Source organism: Cinclus cinclus, chromosome 5 (assembly GCF_963662255.1).
Source record: "Cinclus cinclus chromosome 5, bCinCin1.1, whole genome shotgun sequence".
NCBI classification, from domain to species: Eukaryota; Metazoa; Chordata; class Aves; order Passeriformes; family Cinclidae; genus Cinclus; species Cinclus cinclus.
Genome location: NC_085050.1, coordinates 62,877,005 through 62,895,511, shown reverse-complemented (window position 1 = coordinate 62,895,511; position 18,507 = coordinate 62,877,005). Strand labels below are relative to the sequence as shown.

Here is an 18,507-nt window from a genome sequence, read left to right as displayed (position 1 = left end):
GGGGCTGCCGTGGGCACGGAGCTCCGCCCCAGCCGGAGCGGGCGCCGGGCGCTGCCATTGGCTTGTACAGCGCGGGGCGGCAAGGAGCGGGATCAAGGAGTGAGATCAAGGAGAGGGATCGAGGAGCGGGATCCCGGAGCGGGATCAAGGGGCGGCATCCCGGAGCGGGCCGTCTCGCGTTGCAGGCCCAGCGCGGCCCTCCCGGCCCGGCCCCGGGGCTGAGGCCGGGTCGCTGCGGTGCGGTCGCGGCGGGGCCGATGCCGCTTCCCGCCGGGGCCCTGCCTCGGGCGGTGGCCGTGCTCTCGTTCTCCGTCCTGCTGAGCGCCCGGGGCGCTGCCCAGCGCCGCCCGGCCCACAGGTAGGGCGGGCTGTGGCGGTGGCGGAGCCGGGGGAGCCCCGGCCGGGCGCCGCTGTCGCTGCCGGCCTGTTCCGCCTCACGGCCCGGCCGGCATCCCGGGGCTGCCCTGCGCCCCCTGCCCGGTGATGGGAGCTCGGCCGGAGTGTGCGGTGTCCCTAGGGTGTCCCCTTGGGGGGGCCAGAAAGGCGACCGAGGCTGTCCCTTCAAGTGGTGTAATTTGCCCTTTCCCACGACGCTGTTCTTTTTTGTTGTTGTTGTGTTTGTTTGTTTGTTTGTTTGTGTTTTTTGTGAGCTTCAGGCGTTTCGTGAGTTTATTAGGAGGAATTTGTTCTTAATTTCATTAGACGTTGGAATGGACTGCGCAGGGAGGTGGTGGGATCACCATCCCCGGGAGGTGTTTGAGGAAAGACTGGAGTGGCACTTGGTGCCATGGTCGAGGTGACACGGTGGTATTTGATCATGAACACGATGATCTGAAAGGTCTTTTCCAATCTAATTAATTCCGTGATTCTGTGAAAGAGCTGAGTCTATTCTGCTTGCTATAATTTACTTTGCAGATCGGGGATTAAATACCAAGTTAAAACCTAATGAATGAGACGTTATTTATTTATTTTTTTCTTTTAGCAATTTATCTGCAAGCTGTTGGTCCCGTCCTCATCCTGTAAACATGTTTAACAGTTATAATGTGAAGTTCCAGCACAGCAAAGCTCTCACCTCCCCATATCCAGGATCACAGATTGAGCGTAGCCAAGTTCCTGAAGATAAAGTGGGATGGCTGACTGAGTGGAAAGATTATAATCCTGTGGAGTACACTGCAAAGTCTGTTTTGGCCGGACCCAGTTGGGCAGATCCCCAAATCAAGTGAGTGGAAATGGTGGCTCTTTTCCCCTGTGAAAATGAAAGCAGGAAATGGTAATGATCATCTTAAGTGATGTGTGATTCTGCAGTGATGTGTGAAAGTCAAGATTAAGGAAGGGGGTGGTGAGAGAACTGAGTCGTTTGGGTTTGTTGTGAAGGTCTTTGACACATGATTTTACAGAGCTGATAATTGAGATTGGAATAGTGGGCAACTGTTGACGCTGTACATGCATTTCTCTGTGTTGTAAGCTAAATAAAAATCTAATTCTCCTTAAGAATTTGGAAGAACATTTTAGTGATGCATTTGTTTGTTTGCAGCATGAAAAAAGAAAGTGTAATTGTAGTTTTAGATGGGCATGCTCTGACTCAGGAAATGTGAAAGGTTGAATTAATTACAGGTTTTTTTTGTGACTGTGTAACGATGGGGATGTCAGTTCTGTGTCAAAGAACAAGGGATAGGACAAGAGGAAATAACCTCACCTTGTGCCAGGGGAGGTTTAGATTGGATAGTAGAAAAAAATTTATTCACCAAAAAGTTTGTCAGGCACTGGAACAGGCTGCCTAGGGAAGTGGAAAATCCCTAGTTTTAAATCTCTGGAGGTATTTAAAAGACATCTGGATTTGGCACATGGGGGCATGGTTCAGGGGTGGGCTTGCCAGTGCTGCATTGAACTCAGTGATTTTAAGGGTCTTACCCAACCAAAATGATTCTGTGATTCTACAGCTTTAATCTTAACAAAAATACCTTTGAAACACTTTGTCTAAATGAAGTTTGAGAGAGATGCAATATTAAATACTTTAGTTCTGCACTTTTGCCTGCAGAGCTAAATACAGAGGGACTGTATTCAGAAAAGGTTAGGACTTCTTAGCCTCCTTTAGAAAAGGGAGAGCCTGCAACTCCAGTTCTGGTAAAAACTGCTCGTCAACACACTCCAAGGGGTGTTGCTGGTCTGATGTCTGGCATACAAGCTTTTGTGTTTTATAATTTGTCTCTATTAAATTCTTATTTGCCTTGCAGCCATGAAGGTTTTTCTCCCAAATTCAATGAGAGAGATGGAGAAGTGGAGAGGAAGAGTCTGAATGGCTTGTATGTGGTTGAAAATGGGAGACCCCGGTGAGTGTGGGATTTTTGTTTGCATCTTCATTTCAGTGATGTAGTTTCAGTGCTCTTACAGGTCTGTCAGTCCCAATACATGGTAAGTGCTAGGACAAAGCCAAGAGAGAAAAGTGGAATCTAGTTTGATCAATCTAAGTTGATGAAGGGGAAAAACATATTGTGTCTCTTGCCTTTAAAGCATGTATGTTCTTTAACACCAAATATGTGTTGTTGTCCTCCCCTTTTTTGTTACTTAATCTTGTTTTGTGTTTTTTTGAGTTTGTTTTGTTTGGGTTTTTTGTTTGGTTGTTGGGGTGTTTTTGTAGGATATTTTGAATGTGGGCAAATAAATATGTTTAATGTACTGCTATACTGAAATTTAGCAGAAAATAAACTCCCTTTTGTTTCAGCTGATACTGAGAGATCAGAGGAGCAGGGTGTGGCTGGGCTTAATTTCCAGCTGGAACCAGTTCAGGACTATATGATTTATGTGCTGTGCCATTTATTTCAGCAATCCAGCAGGAAGGACTGGCCTCACTGGCAGAGGATTGTTGGGACGCTGGGGACCAAACCATGCTGCTGATCCTGTTGTAACCAGGTAAGGGACAGGCAACTTCAAGGTACCCTACAATAGAGAAAAAACCTATGCATTTGGCTTCTTTTCTGCATCCCTGGACAGGATATTACTTTTCATGGCCCTTTTCTCTGTGTGTTCTGTATGTGTAAGCCCATTCTGCTTTTGTTATGTAAGAAACACTAACTTGACTTAGTCTATGATAGGAGGAGGTGGGGTTAGAATGCCCTTTTTGTCACTGTATGCTTTGTTTTGATGTGCTTTTCTCAGCAGGACGCATGTCTATGTGTTAACCATTTTACACAAAGCATTCAGAAAAGATTGTGTGATTAACAGAAGTGTGAGCTAGGAGGTACCATGCTGAAGGCGGAACCATTGTGGAAATTCATCCTGATGCATTTTACTTCTTCCCCTTTCCAGAAGGATGCCAGTGCTACTGAGTTGCTTCCTTCAAAGTATATGGTGGCATTGTTTTTGTTTCATTTTTTGTTTAGACAGCTTTTTGCTTTGTCTATTGGTAGGTGGTCTTAGTTCATTAATGAAGGCAATGGTGGCTGCTGGTGGCTTTGTCCTGGTGCTGCTGAAGCCTGGGTGACCATTCTGTTCCAGCAGAAACATTCCCATCCTCTTAGTTTGGATTGGCACAAGTGCAGCTTGGAGAGCTTTCAGAGGAGCTGCTGCTACCAGCCCATGTGTCAAGAAGCAGCAAAACATATTCTTGTTTGTCATTTTCTGCAGGTGGAAAAGGGACAGGAGTGGCAATAAAGTTGCTCATCCAGTTTCTGGCAAGAACATCTTGCAGTTCGTAGCCATCAAGAGGAGAGACTGTGGGGAGTGGGCCATTCCAGGGGTAAGGGCAAAGCTCCAGAGGCAGCTGGCATTTCCCTGCTGGTGAAGCCACGAGGCAGATGTGGCACATGTGTGATACAGCTGGATGTAATATACTAAGAGCTGGGAGTTAAAGTGTGTATAATCTGAGGGATAGTAATTTTTTTTTGTTTGGTTTTTTTCCCCCTCTAAGGGGATGGTGGACCCAGGGGAGAAGATCACCGCAACCTTGAAGCGAGAATTTCAGGAGGAGGCCTTGAACTCTCTGCAGAAATCTCCGGAGGAGAAAGCAAAACTGGAGAAGCAGCTCCAGAAGCTGTTCAGCCAGGACCACTTTGTGGTGAGCTCTGTGGTGTCTCCTGTGGTAGCCTCTTGAGCTGTGCATGTAACTCACAGTTGTAAGGAACCTGAAGAAGTGCAGCTGAAATGAAAATGAGTTGTGATGGTCATGTTCTTGGGGTGTAGGAAATGGAAGGGACTGTTGAAAACTCTGTAAAGGCAAATGTATCAGAGGGAAAGAAAAAAGTATGACTGATTCCACCTTGTTTGTTGTGACACTGAGCTTATTCTGGTTTGTTTGGGGCCTTACAGGTGTACAGAGGATATGTGGATGACCCTCGTAACACTGATAATGCCTGGATGGAGACAGAGGCTGTGAACTATCATGATGAAACAGGTAGATATCTCCAGGCATGCTCTTAGTTGCCATTTACTCCATATGTTATTTGAAAACCGGGGCTGTTCTTGGGCTGAGAATGGCAATGAAATCAGGGGAGAATGAAAGTCAGGTGTAAAATATGGGACTAGATTCTTAAACAGATCTGTTATTTTGGACTCGCGTTTTTCACCTGTAAGATAAATCAGTCTACTTAGATGCTTCTGATACGTACAGGCCAGAGACTTCATGCAGTGACATTTTGCACTAAATTTTGGGTAGGAGGTGCCAGTTGTGAATGTCACTGGTCCTGGATTTATCAGCCCCCAGAAGCAGTGGAGATAGTGTATCTTTGGCCTCTGTTTCCATTACAGAAGAGAAAAGCATTTCTTCAGTTGTTGTCTATGAATACCTGAGATTCTTTTTAAAAACAGAGTGAAAACTTGGGGTGAAAAAAGCAGTTCAGAAACCTTTATGCATCCCCTCTTAAACTAGTATTTCTGATTTTGGGGCCTTCAGTAAAATTTTAATTTTTTTTTTCTCATAAGTGTATATAAGTTTCAGAATTCAGTTTGTCCTGTAGAATAGTATGTGAGAAAAGGAGCAGTCAAAAGTTAAGCAAACAAACAAAAATCCAGGAGGATGTGTTGGCTAAACTTGGGGTAATAAGTACATGTTATCATGAGGGTTTCCAGTAACTTTTCATGCTGCTGGTGATACCCTAGGAGTGGTGACAGGGTGTTAACACCACTTCTGCCATTCAGATTTGCCTTAAAATAGTGCAAGTATGAAAAAGGTTTCTGGCACAGAATCAGTGAGAGATTTAGTTGTTTTTTCTCAGAGAAGCAGTTGAAGGTTGCCACCTGTGAAGGAGCATTGTGGAAGGGCAGAACTAATAGAATGTGAGAGGGTTAAAAGCAGGAAGAAAAGATGCAATAACATGTTCCAACTCTTGTTTTGTGAACAGGTGAGACGATGGATAACTTGCCTCTGGAAGCAGGTGATGATGCTGGAGTGGTGAAGTGGGTTGACATCAGTGAGAAGCTTGAGCTGTACGCGAGTCACAGCTACTTCATCAAGCTGGTGACTGAGAAAAGGGGAGCCCACTGGAGTGAGGATCCTGGCTCTGAGTGCCACGAGTGATGGGAACTTGGAACTGATAGACTCTGAGAGGAGAATACATTTTCCAGCCTTGAAGCAGATGTCCTTGTCATCCTCAGTGAAAATTTTGTGAAATTCAGCTGGGAAAAAACACTGGACAGTGATAAAGAGAGGCTTTTTTGGAAACTTCAAATTGCTTCTTTTGATTCCTTAGCTAGTGTGAAATGAGAAGAATGTGGAGCTTTGCTTTCTTGGCTTCATTATTTGCATCTGTTTCATAATGTCTGGAGATCTGCATGGCAGCACTGGCATTCTGACTGGTGCTCAGAATGTCAGTTCACAGGCTCTGTATTTTGCACTGATTCCTTTTCAGGAATATGAATCCCTAAGGAAGGAGAGACTTGTAGGATAACCTGAATGGTGACTTAAATTAAGTGCTGCATAATAAAGTGAAATTTCTGAGTCATTTCACTTAACATATCTTTGCAGTGATTTTCTACTTTGAGAGATTAGTTTTCACATTTAATTACTTTTTAGTTTGCAGTATGTCTGGGATTCACATCTGAATGTGCAAGTGTACCCCCGTGTCAAAAGAAAACTGTTGTAAGATGAAACTTTGTGACTGATTTGAGGAGCAGAATTTTGAGGTTCCTTTTCTTCCCACGGCTTATGGCAGTACAGCTGTTGTAGAGACTGCAGCATAAACAGAATCACTGGAAAGAGCAGCCTTAAAGTATAATCCTGCAAATTGTGCTGGTTTCTTACCCTTCAGGTGATGTAGCTTGCAGTCAGGAGGCTGATGAGGGCCTTCTACAGCATTTATGCTGCTAACAGGGGCTGCACAACAGTTGCTGACATTTCTCCCTGTGTTTTTAATCAGCTGCTATTAATTGTGTCAGGAGTTGATGACAGTGACGGCTGAAAGCTGATGTTTAGACCTGAGGACCTCAGGAATTTTGATCCATGTGTTGAAGCAAGGTGGTGATAAATGTCATGGTCTGGAATTACCTTGTGTAACAGTACTGTGACACCCTCATGCACTGTTGAGACTTTATCCACATCCTGCTTAACTAATAAATGGGTTTAGGGCTTTCTCCTTTTCAACCCTACCCCTGCCTCCCAATTAGCTAGTGAAACCTGGAGGAGTCATGGGTGTTTATGCAGGAAACCCTGGGAATCTTGCAGAATTAGTATGTTCCTTTCAAAGGAAAAAGTAGTGCCAAGAGGTATTAATTTTTCTTTCAATCCTTGCTCACCTCTTCTTGCCCATCTCATTTCTTCTGTGATGTGATACATTATGCAGAGCAGACTCCCAGCAGTGTAGTTGGGTTTTCAAAGCATGACCCACAAGAGCAGACCCTTCTTAGGAGTCTGAGGATGTGGATCTGCAGTCTCTATATACAGTTTTTAATATTCTAGCTTGCATCAGAAAACCACAAAATGTCAAGAATCATTGCCTTCCTCAGGTGTTTTGGGTTATTAGTTCACTTCTCAGCTGATAAAAACAACAAGTTTTTTTTTCTGTAGCAGCCTCTACTAATCCTTGGAGGGTTGGCAGGCTTGGTAGTGGAAATGTGTTATGAAAGGAATATTTGTTGTTTATTTTTTCACTGTAGATATTCTGACTGTAGTGATTGGAGGAGTACTGGGGTGATAATACTGAGAGTACTGAAGCTGCAAACTGAGGGGCAACATAAATTCTTTTTCCTGAAGAAATAGGACCTTGTGGACTAAAGTCATTACCTTCTGAGGCCAGCTGTGTACTGGCAGTGTACTTGCAGTTTGAGAGCCCTTCTCTCTGCCACCCAACCCTGTGTGGGTTAAATAAAAAGCAGAAAGAGCAGATAAGCAATAGGGTGCAGCCAGGCTGGAAAAGTGCTGTCAAAATTACTTTCTCCCCCAAGACATCTGAAGTCCCAGAGAAAGGATCTTTTCCAAATGGAACTAGCATAGAGGATGTACTTTTGTACATGCCATCCAGGCTGAGTTATTTATACACTGCTGTGTGACATTGCAGAATGTGAAGTGAGCAACAAGTTAGGATTATGGAAAAAAAACTGGCAATAAAGCTGGTTTTGCTGGAAGTAATCTGGTTTGTGCAAGTAGTTCTTGTGTCGAAAATAATTACAGCTTAATATGTTGTATCCCAGGGCAATCAGGCTGGTATTGGACTGTGATTATCAGCCTTGGCTGGTTCAAGGGAAATTTAGCGGGGGGTGATGGGGCAATCACTAATTAAGCTAGCAAAATAGCATTTCTGACTTCCATCTTCTTTCCTTCGGAGGACTGACATGGTTCAGGTGAAAGGTCTTTGCTGATCATCCTTTGTAGGAATAGCGTTTGGGGCTTTTTCCTTAAAGCAGAACATGCCTGGAGTGTTTTCAGTGAAGTACTTATCTGGAAATTGCAAGTTTTTGAGGATTCAGGATTAATTTAATCCTGGCCTGGGGCTTTTTATGCTTAAATTGTTCCTCTTTTGAGGAGAGGAAAAGATGGGCAAAGGTGAAAGAATTTTCTTTGACGAAGTTGTGATGAAACCCATGTATCCAAGTAGACTTCTATTTTATTTGAGACTTCTATGCAGAGTGTTAAGCTGACAATACAGTAAGTTAAGTAAACAAATCACACTTCAGTGGGTGATAAAATCTACATTCTATAATTCTACTGAAGAGTTTTGTGAACAGCTTAGTCATTAGGTTAGTAATATTTATTGGTTCAGAAAGGCCATGGATACATGTGGGGGGAAACACTGGTTGTTTAGCTATGAACCATTTGAAGTAGTTAAATTTTTTCTGCTGTTAATGACTGTAGAAATTTTCTGCACTTGGATTGTTTGATAAGAATTCAGTGAACCTTATTCCACCTTTTTCTTGAAAGCTGTTAAGCTGTTAATTACAGAGGTAAGCAGGATTCACCAATTTTAGTGCAGTACTGGGAGTCTGTTCAGCTGGGCTCAGAAAAGGAGATTTTCATTTATGTCCTCTGCAACAAAGAAGAAGAAGAAAAAACTTTATAAACTTTTTTTTGACAGACGTTTTTATGCTGTATCACTGTCAATAAAGTGACTGATGCTATGAATGAGCAATCACTGGCAGTAGCATATGTGTATTAAGATAAATCCTTGCAGCTTTCTTCCTTCAGGACTGGTAAATTGTCATCAGAAGAGCTGGAAAAATTCTGGGAAGAGCAAAGGCTCTGTGTGTCTGGCCTCTGACCAGAATCAACCTCCACTTAAAATTAGGGACTTAGTGGTTGGGTTTTGAACACATTTCTTCAGTCTGTTTGTTTGGCCAAATGCCTTCTGTCCCATAACTCTTCTGGGATTAACCTGTGCTACTCTGTTAACCTCGCTGACCTTTTGCAGTCTTCTTTGCCTTACCTTGAGGTCTGAGTAATGTTCTTGGCAGGAACATTCTGCCAAGTACATCTGCCTATTCTTTTAGGTTTACCTTCCTTAATCCCAAAGCAGTGGCACCATTCCTTCAAAGCAATGAGTTTGTTCTGGTCTCCATCACACTCTTGGAAGAAACGGGTTATGCAGTGTTCCATGGGAACAAGGGAGGCTCTCAGGGGTGCCAGCTCCGAGTGTGTTAATAATCTGAAAGAAAGGGCAGGTAGGGAGAGCTATATTTCCTTAGTAATTCAGCAGCATTTTCAAAGCTGATCTAAGGTGCTAGAACGATGGGTTTATCAGAGATGCTCCAGTGGATTTTGTTATGGTGCTTCTGTAGTGAAACTGTCCCACGTCATTATGGACTACAATGCTTTTGCTGCATGTTTGTTTGCTAACATCTTTTTTCCTAGAACAAGTATTACTTGTGTAGTGATTACAAGTATTGTAAAGAGCAACTTGCTCACAATTCATCACTTGTGGAGTTTTGCTGTTAATCCTCAGGATACGAAGCTTGTGAAAGTGCTTAACCGTGTTCTAAAACAGTAGGTGTGATTGTCCTGAGATACTAAAGGTCTGAACTTGGAAATATGGATCCCATCGCTGGTGATATGACCAAAAGCTTGAAGTCTGTATCATGTTCTCAGAAGCTGGAGGCTTCCTCTGAACTGTGACTATATCTGCTCCTTATACTGAGAGACCTCTGTGGTGTTAGTTGAAAACTATGGATTCCTCACTAGCGAATTTTTGCTGTCAGGGCTCTGCCCTTTGTACTCAGCTTGTTGCTCTTAGGTTCAGTAACAGCAGGACTTCTTCCTGGCTGAGAGCATTAGTAGATATCAAAGCAGTGTAGAGCTTGCAGTGTAACACATGATCATGCACGGCAAGAGGATAGCAGATTCTGACCTAGGATATGATCAGGAAAAGAACGAGGGGGAATGTTCTGTGTTAGAGAGGGGGTGAAACTGGCTTCTGACAGCTAAGGGACTGGTTCTGTATGTAGAGAATCCCTTGAGGTGTTCAGAAAAGTAAAACAGCCTGAGTTTAATCAGCAAATCAGAACTGAACCACAGATTTTTTTTATTTTTTTTTTACCTGTCAACAGGGTGCTGGTCAAGCTGGTGAAACTGCCAGTGCACAGGGTACACATACATGTGGTAATTTTTCTCAAAGTCGTGCAGGAGCAGCTCAACTGGGTGGTCACCAGCTGCAAGGCGCTTCTCATTCTGGTAGATCTTTTTGACCTGAACTCAACACAGAAATTGTTACATTTTGTTTTGGGATGAAGATCTGTCCTGAAGAAAACTATCTGACAAGAAGATATTTTGGAGAAATGAAACTTGATAATAAAATACCACTAGGGAAAGGTGTTTTAGTGTTGGTGACCATATGCAGCATGAAAAGCTTGCCTCAGGTAGTCCAGCACATTTTTGCTGCTGTTCACATCACCTTTGGCAGTAACTAGAAAGGAAGTGAAATTCTTGTGGCTTGATTGTCAGACTCAGTTAAGGGGGGCAGTAGCCTCAGCTTGTTCGGAAATTAAATCAGTTTTATCACATCTGTCCTGAGGCAAGCAGCTCATGTTTTGGTGTAAAATAAGACATCTCAGAAGTCATATAATTCATGCCATTTAGTATTAAATGTTCTGGCTGGTGTGTGTAACTGTGCATGGTCTTATTTGGAAAGGATCGCTGACCTTATTCCTTTGCTTTTCAGTTAGAATCCCAGAAGTGTTCAGGTCACGTTCATAATATTGAATAAGGATGTTCTTAAGCCAGTCTCGCATCCGGAGGGGAAACTGATCCACTTCATAATCAGTACAGGGAGGGATGTCTGTACCAAAGAGAAAAGCTTTTGTTAACAAGTCATCTGTTAAATCCCCATCTGAGCATTTCTGAGATTTGAGATCTACTTCCAGTTAAAATTAAAACTGATGGAGCTGTTAATACATAAAATTGTGAGTACACCTAATGTGTTCATTTATAAATCTACAATTTTTTGCTTAACCAGTTGTGCAAGTCACAACCTTTATATATCTGTGCAGCTTTTGAGCATAGCTGTGCAGTGAAGTTCCAATCAGTCTGTTGCTTGAAAGCAGAGTTTTTGACAGCAAAGGAATATTCTGGCTGGGAATGCACTTTCTTCCTACCGTATGCAGCATTCAAAGAGGTTGGAAATCCATTCTGGCTTTTAGATACTGACTTCTGCATTTGGCACCTAAGTTTGGTTGATGCTTTTTGGTTTTTTGTTTTCCATGGGGGTTTGAGAGGAATATTTTAATTTATTAACTCTGCAAAACCTGTTTTTTCTAGTCAAGGATTTACAAAAACCTTCAGAGGCTATAGCAATAGGAACACACAAGAATGAAGGGGGAAGATAAGGTAAACAACAAACTGGTGTAAGCACAGGAGAGATGTCTAGATTTCAGATACTTTTTAAACATGTTTAGGGTTTTGAAGGTCTCAATTAGCAGATAATTGATGCACAACTGGCACATTGCAGGAAGAGGGGTAATTTAGGGCTGGCAGATGGGTTAAGGCTACTGGCATTTTATACCTAAGTGAATTCTTCAAAGAAAAACAAGCTTACATTTGCAAGAGCCCATATAGTCTAGGTGCAGCCGGCGTCCCATTTTTGTCCCTTCCAGTTGACATTTAGTGCCAAAGAGTTGACACGTGCCATCATAAGTCTTGTTATCCGTACCACAGACCTAGAGGAAGCAAAAGCACCACCCCACCACTGTGTTGAGAAAAATCCTTGTCACTCAGAGGCATGAGAGCAATAAAAGCATCATTAACACGTGGTGGATACCCACAGGCAGTACATAAGGTCAGAACTATCAGAATTATTAGTTGTTGTATGCCTACATGAGGACTAGCTGTCTGTGCTTGTAGGCCCAGTTTTGCAACACTTGAGTTGAATTTTGTGGTTGTAATAAAGCCTCTGAGATGCTGTGGGATTCTTTTACTCAATATGTACTTGGATTGTGCTCTAAAAACCAAATGAATACATAGAACTTTTTAGTGACAGGGAAAAGCTACAATTCCTGGAAGACTGAGTGAAACAAGCCAGTTACTGTGTAGTTACATGGGTTCCTACTGCTCTCAAGCCACACTCGGTGAATTTGGGTGCTTTACATGAATTTTACAATTACTGGAATCACTCAAACTCGCATGATTTTGAGGGTAGAATCATTCTAAATAATAGCAGGGGAATATGTTGTCTTGTGAACACCTGAGGTGGCTTTTCCCAGTGCTGTGCACTGGGTGAAATACTCACATGCTCATAGTCTTTGGTGGGAGGGCAGGCAGCAGGATCTTGGCAAATGCAGTGGGGTTTCCCTTGCTTGCCTGCATGGCAGACTTTGCCTCTTTTGCAGTGGAAGTTTCGACAAGTGTCTGGCAAGCCTAGCAGGAAAGAGGGACAGTTAGAGGTGATGGGATAAAGCCAAGTGTTTGTCAGATACTACTGACAGCCAAAGCAAAATACAGCCCAGTATTCATCAAGAAATTCAAATGCATTTTTAATTTTGTTATGAAGCTGGGTCTTATACTGAATAAAACAAGGCAAACTTTAAATGAGGTTTTTCGTGAGACTTCTAGCAGTCCCAGGTTTCAGTTGGATGGGGAAATAATTTGATTTTTTTTTTTAAGAAAAAGCTGTTTGTTCTGTAGGGACTGACATTCACTTCCAGCTTCCTTTGGTGAAACATATCCCATCTGTCTTTGCTGAATCAAGCACTGGCCTTTGTCCCACTCCTACTTGAATTCAAGCTACTGTTCTGAAACTGAAAGCTCTCAGGGCAAGGTAATCCTCATTTCTGTACAACTGACACAAAAATTTGTGCACTGACTAAAAGTGTTTTTCACAAACAAGTTACTAAATCCAAGGGAGTATGGAAGGGATTCTCTGGGGACACAGGATTAAGCACAAGCACAGTTCAGTCATGTGAAATCCTGTGTTGCAAAAGGCAGAAAAGAAATGCAAACCAACAGATTCCCCAGCTGCAGAGAGCTAGGAGTTACATGCCAGCTTTGCTTGGGGCTTACCAAGGAGAGCCTCCTCATTCCTGTTGCTGACACTTTCCATCTCACCATGGGAACTGCCTGTAGTCTTAACCTGCATGGTCACAGAGGCATAAGAAGAGAGTTGTGATAAATCTTGGGAAGAAAAAAAAATACCTGGACAGATTTTTTTGGGTTTTTTTGGGTCCAAATATAGAGCTGACTGAGGCACAGTTTGTTCTGCTTTCAGCAGAGAGAGGTTGCTATGCAAAATCTGTGAGAAGAGCATAAAGCCTCCCGTAGTATTACCATGCTCTTGTTATTTGGAGAAAAAATAGAGTAGGAGGTGGAGAGAGAGAAATGGGAGCTCAGTAAGGCCTGAGTTTCTTATAATTATTCTGTGGACTCTTTCTTATAATTATTCTGTGGACTCTTTAGTCCTGCCTTTCCAAGGAGTTCACTTGTGTAGTAGCATTTAAAATCTTAGTGAGAGAGGAGTGAACAGGCTGGCCTAGTAATCAGGTTTTGTATCTGTTTTGTATTTGTGTTTTTCATTTTACACCCCACTGGGGCTGGAACTCTTAAGCAAATAGTGTTCACTTCCTTTCTGGTCCAGTTCATTTAAATGCTCTGGGTGCAGTGACACAGCATGAACCAGAGGAATAATGAATAGAAAGGGAGAGGAGACTTCTGCATATTAAGAAGTCACTAGTTTTTGTCCAACAGGTCATTTCAATCATCAGGAATTTAAATTTGGAACTGGTCCCCCTTCCCCTTTTTGTAGTAGTCAAGTTTTATTTTAAAGATAATTTACCTGATCTTCACTGTCCATTGAAGTCATGTTCTGAACAGAGCTACTCATTTTCAGTTGTTGTTTGTTTTCAGAATCAGGTGGCTCAAGGTCATCATAATCTCGTTCAGAGTGAGAAAGGTCTTTAGTCTTGTCAATTTGGTAATCCTCAGTCTCTCTATGAACTGCAGTGTCATCTTCAGTGGTTCCTTCCCCTTCAGGCTCAGTACTGGTGCTCTCTTGGTCATTACTCTGGATTCTCTCCTCTTCTTCATAGGCTGCTTCTTTCCAGGTATTGCTGAGCAATTCCTCACCATCAGTGTCACCACTGTCATGACCATCATCATCATTACTGTCTTCCCTACCTTGTATTTTCACCACTGTGTCGTGATCACTCTGATAGTTCATTTGAATATTGTCTCTTCTCTCTTGACTTTGTTGTTTGCCATCCTGATACTCATTATGGGTTTTTTGAGAGAGGGGGATTTCTTCTTTATAGGACTTCTTCCTGTTCTCCTTCTCTTCTTCCTCTAGGTCAAATTTCTCGCTGTGTCTCTTGGTTTTCCAGGTTGTTTGGCTGGGATCTCTCAGGAGTTCATCTGACTGCATGCTGCTCTCATGTTGCTGTCTTTTGTGTCGGTCACCTTGACGTGTCTGATGGCCTTTGTGCATTGTGTCTCCGTAATCCGCTTCTTCACCCCATTCCTCATCCTCTTCTTCCATGCTTTCCTCTTCATCGCTTTCACTGTTTTTTTCAGCCAGGCCAACAGCATTTTTGTTATATTTCCACATGTTATGCTCCTGATGAAGGCTGAAAGCACCCCCTGGGTGTTCTGCACGGCCCGGGAGGGGTCGGTTTGCCGCGTTCCCGTGTTTCTCATGCTTCCTGAGCTGCTCGTGCTCAGAGCTGGACTGTTCTCTGCCACTGCTCCCAGAATCACTGTCCTGGTTAAAAGAAGCCAAACCTAGTTTATTGTGCAGTGCAAGGAAGTCGATGCTTTTCAGGCTGTTTTTAACTTGATGCTCACTCCCAGTTCTTCCTTGTTTCCTGATGGTCTGGGGCTCATCCCTGTCTTCAGAGCCTGGTACTGAGGTCTCTGGTTTTAAGTTTCTGTGAGTGGGAAAATCACCCTTGTCTACATAGCCTGTGTTCTCTTCCTTTGAGGCTTCAGGATGAATATATTCACTCTTTAAAAAAATTAAAGTAGCAGATTAATAAATCATAGGATTTATTTGAAGTTGATGCAATGTTATTTTTTGCCTTGTATTGCAAAGCGTGGCACTGGCTTTATTTGTTTTCTTTCTATGTGCTCCTCTTAAACTAGCCCAGAGCATGAAATTCACAGCTCATGTCCCTTCTCTTCCTCAGAAAATCTTTTAATCTGTCTGTTCTTTTATTGCTGGAGTTTCTGGAGAGGTCTATGCAACTCTGTTTCAGAAACAGATGCATATGGGTGTCTTGTGAAATCTTGAAATGCCTAGTTAGTATTTTAGTCATAACTACAGGCACATGTAGGCTGCAGTAATTATCACTTACCTCAGAGAAGGGGGATGCAAAACATTAACTTCCTACACAAATAAGGGAAAAATAAGGGGCCTGGGAAAAGAGGAGCTGGGAAAGAGAGGGCACCTTTCACAAGGTGATAGTAATTCCTGAGGAGTACCCTGCATTGATTTTATAATCCATATATTCATATGCTTTGAGTCATTGCTTCCTGGCTGAAGTCACCAGGTGCTATTGTGTGTGGTGACAAATATAGGATCAACAATAGATGTTTGAGTGCTTTTTTTTTTTTTTTAATCTGCCAAGCCAATAGCAAAAGTAATGCCTTCAGTGGAAGTGGTTCAAATTCTTGAGAAAGCAGGTACTACAATGACTGTCAGGTCTTGCTGAAGAAATTACCTTTCTGCTGCTGTGTGTGTTTCTGAACAACACCTATGGATGTCCAGTGTTGCTTACTGCTTACAGCAATATGGCACCTGATGCTGATTTTTCTTAAAGCTTTTGGGAGGTTTAATTTGGGAAGAATGGTCTTTTTCAGCATCCAAGTTACTGGAAAAGATTTTTCCTTTAGTTTGGGCAATCTCATGACTGCTTGGAAACAAGCACTCCACTCACAAATGCTTCTGTCTGTCTATCTATCTATCTATCTATCTATCTATCTATCTGCATTTTAGAGGTAGGATTGGAAATATTACTTGGGTTCTTGAGATCAGCGATATCCTATTTCCTAATGTCAAAGTGGTATCTTAATGTTTTTCAGTTTTATCTTTGCCTGGTGTCCTTGCTGATGTGGGAATAGTACTGGGCACTACATTCACTGTATCGGTTACAACTCTTAAGTTTTTTCAGGAGAAGATTGTATGTTTGCTCCAATCTAACAGAAATTCACTGTGAAGCTTTTCCAAAATTCTACATATTCAGAAAACACAAGGCCAAACAGTCTTTAAGGCTTTCTGTTGTGGGTTCCTGTGTTTGGAGCAGCAGTCTGAGAGAGATTTGGCTCATGTCTTGACAGTGCTCATGAAGGAACTTGGGCAAATTTCAGTCACTATCTGTGATTAGATACTGTGGGGGAGAACTGGTCTTTGATAGATGATGCACACACTTGGAACTGATGATTCATTGGCTATTGCAAAGTTTTGTTTCAATGTCTTCTGTGTGTTAATTCTGGTAGACAGCTGTAACTACAAATTTATACCATTTCCTCTGCTGGATACTTCATTAGGAAAAGTTAATTCTTTGTTTTTCATAGTGCAGAGCACCATCCAGATTGACATGAAATGTATCTGGAAAGCTGTACAGAGTGGGATACAGTTTATAATTAAAAATTTTAAAATGGCTGTCATAAGATTTGGGATTTTGAATCTCTTACTATAGAGCATGATCTGAGTTTAGTAGTTCTGAAACACCCAGTGGCTTGAGCCAAGATCCATTGTGTCTGAGCCACAAAGGCTGACCAGAGCAGTGCAATAAAAAGGAACTTTTATTTGGGTCAGCCACGAATGCAAAACTGTGGGCTGTGGCATTAGCACACACATGTGTCATAGGGAGGGCTGGTGAAATCCTCTGTCTCACTGCCATCAGAGCATCTTGGCCCTGTGTCTAATGTCTGCACCATGAATAATGAAACATATGGTGGCTAAAATTCGTACATGTTTGAGACTGCCTATGATCCCCTGGTGTGATAAATTGAGGATTTCATCCTCCTCCTGTACTGGAGCTGTGATAGCAACAATTTTGACTGTCACCAGAGCTTATTGATTGTACAAATATGGGTAATGGTGATATGTGGGGATTCATTTAAGGTGATTTTGTCAGTGAGTGAGACTTCCATTTTGAGCTTTAGATTTTGTCCTGTTTGCAATTGTTTAATATGCAAGGCATGAGATACTAGGTACTAATTCTTGAGGTGAGAGGACCTAAAGTATTTTAACATAAATCAATTTGCCAACCAGTATGTATGTGCTAATGTGTTATTTATATTTTAGTTGAATAACTTAAGTTACTTCCTAATGTTTAAAGAACAAGAAGAGTACCTTTTCTGGAGTTTTCTGTCTGTGAGTTCTGAGCTTGTGGTTTACAGCATGGGCCTAAAAAAGACAAATATATTAATATCTGTATGTCCATAAAAATCTTGTATAGATCAACGGGATAACATAGAACATTCTCAAAATGGGAAATTAAGTGCCTGGTAATAATAGCATGATGAGGACTTACTGGAATAGCAAAAACTGGTCCTACAAGACAAAGGAAGAGAGTTACAGCCTTCATGTTCTCCAGATCTTGTAAAGGACAATAGTTAATGGTACAGGGGTAGGGCTTAGAGGTTTCCTTTCTGCAAGAAACATAAAAACAAAACAAGTTAGGATTTGGGTATAATGACCTAGAAATGACTGATGGAAGCAGTGTAGTGGCTGCTGTAACTTTAGTCTGGAGACAAAATTGCTATGCAGTGTCCTTTAAACTCAGCTGTGAGACCAGCTTTACTAGAGGACGTTTTAGTCTCAGCTCTCTGACAGAGAGCTGTAGGCTGTGTTCACAAACTCTGGTGGGCAGAGCTGTGAATGGACATAGGCTGAGTATTTAAATATTTACAAACATTTGTATGTATTTATCACCCTTCTGAGATACCACATTGTGAAAAATGCCTCTTTCGTGCTGAGCTCTGAGGCAGTGCCTGCTTGTGGTATCCCTGTGGCTGCAGTGTCTCCTGGCTGCTCCCCTCTGTGTCTGGCAGGAAGAATTAAGTGGTGAAATTCTGCCCAGCAGGTCTCCAAGCTCAGAAGTGCTGCCCAGGCTGCTTGAAGCACAGTCCTGCTTTGGATGCAGTCCTGCTTCTGTGTTTTCTCAGAAATTGTCACCCCAAGTGTACGCTTTTGGAAGATTCCTCTGTTATTTCTCTGTCATTATCTTTCTGTTAATGAAGATCAAAATACTCATTAGTGGGGCATATCTAGTATGCAATCCATTTTTTCTCACAATTAGTCTCCAAATTACCTCTTGACTAATTATCTATTATCTCTTTGTCATTCACAGTTAGTTTACAGTTAGTTTACTGTCTAAGATGTTTTCAGAGGCAAAAGCAGAATACAGCAAAGCCATTAATGAGCAAATGCAAAATGCTTCACTGGGCTAGATATGGGCAGTCTCTTCACATCAAGGCAAGTGTTGTTAGACTGAGGGTTATGCAGGCAGCTTGTCAGAAGTGCAGGGCGATAATCCAATTTCATGTAAAGCCCTACAAACTGCATACTGTGCTTTTTGAAGGCCTGGCAAGTGACTGAGGAAAAGAAGGATGTGAAGGTCAGGTAGGCTTGATTTCTGTTTCTTTCTGTTGCTGGTGAGCAG

The 18,507-nt window shown here is 42.3% G+C and overlaps 2 protein-coding genes across 2 annotated transcripts; one reads left to right on the top strand and one right to left on the bottom strand.

Annotated features, from left to right (window-relative positions):
• Positions 1-177: 177 nt before the first annotated feature.
• NUDT9 (nudix hydrolase 9) lies at positions 178-5,863 on the top strand. Its single transcript, XM_062493902.1, has 8 exons — positions 178-358; positions 983-1,219; positions 2,235-2,330; positions 2,824-2,910; positions 3,625-3,736; positions 3,908-4,054; positions 4,306-4,390; positions 5,337-5,863. The coding sequence occupies exons 1-8, from the start codon at positions 258-260 to the stop codon at positions 5,510-5,512; spliced, it is 1,041 nt and encodes a 346-aa protein (XP_062349886.1). The 5' UTR covers positions 178-257; the 3' UTR covers positions 5,513-5,863.
• Positions 5,864-8,423: 2,560 nt separating this feature from the next.
• On the bottom strand, positions 8,424-17,430 carry SPARCL1 (SPARC like 1). Its single transcript, XM_062493901.1, has 10 exons — positions 17,377-17,430; positions 17,196-17,249; positions 13,680-14,843; positions 12,911-12,980; positions 12,141-12,268; positions 11,451-11,571; positions 10,558-10,694; positions 9,957-10,105; positions 8,920-9,068; positions 8,424-8,452 (listed from the first exon to the last, which is right to left on the bottom strand). The coding sequence occupies exons 1-10, from the start codon at positions 17,428-17,430 to the stop codon at positions 8,424-8,426; spliced, it is 2,055 nt and encodes a 684-aa protein (XP_062349885.1).
• Positions 17,431-18,507: the final 1,077 nt, after the last annotated feature.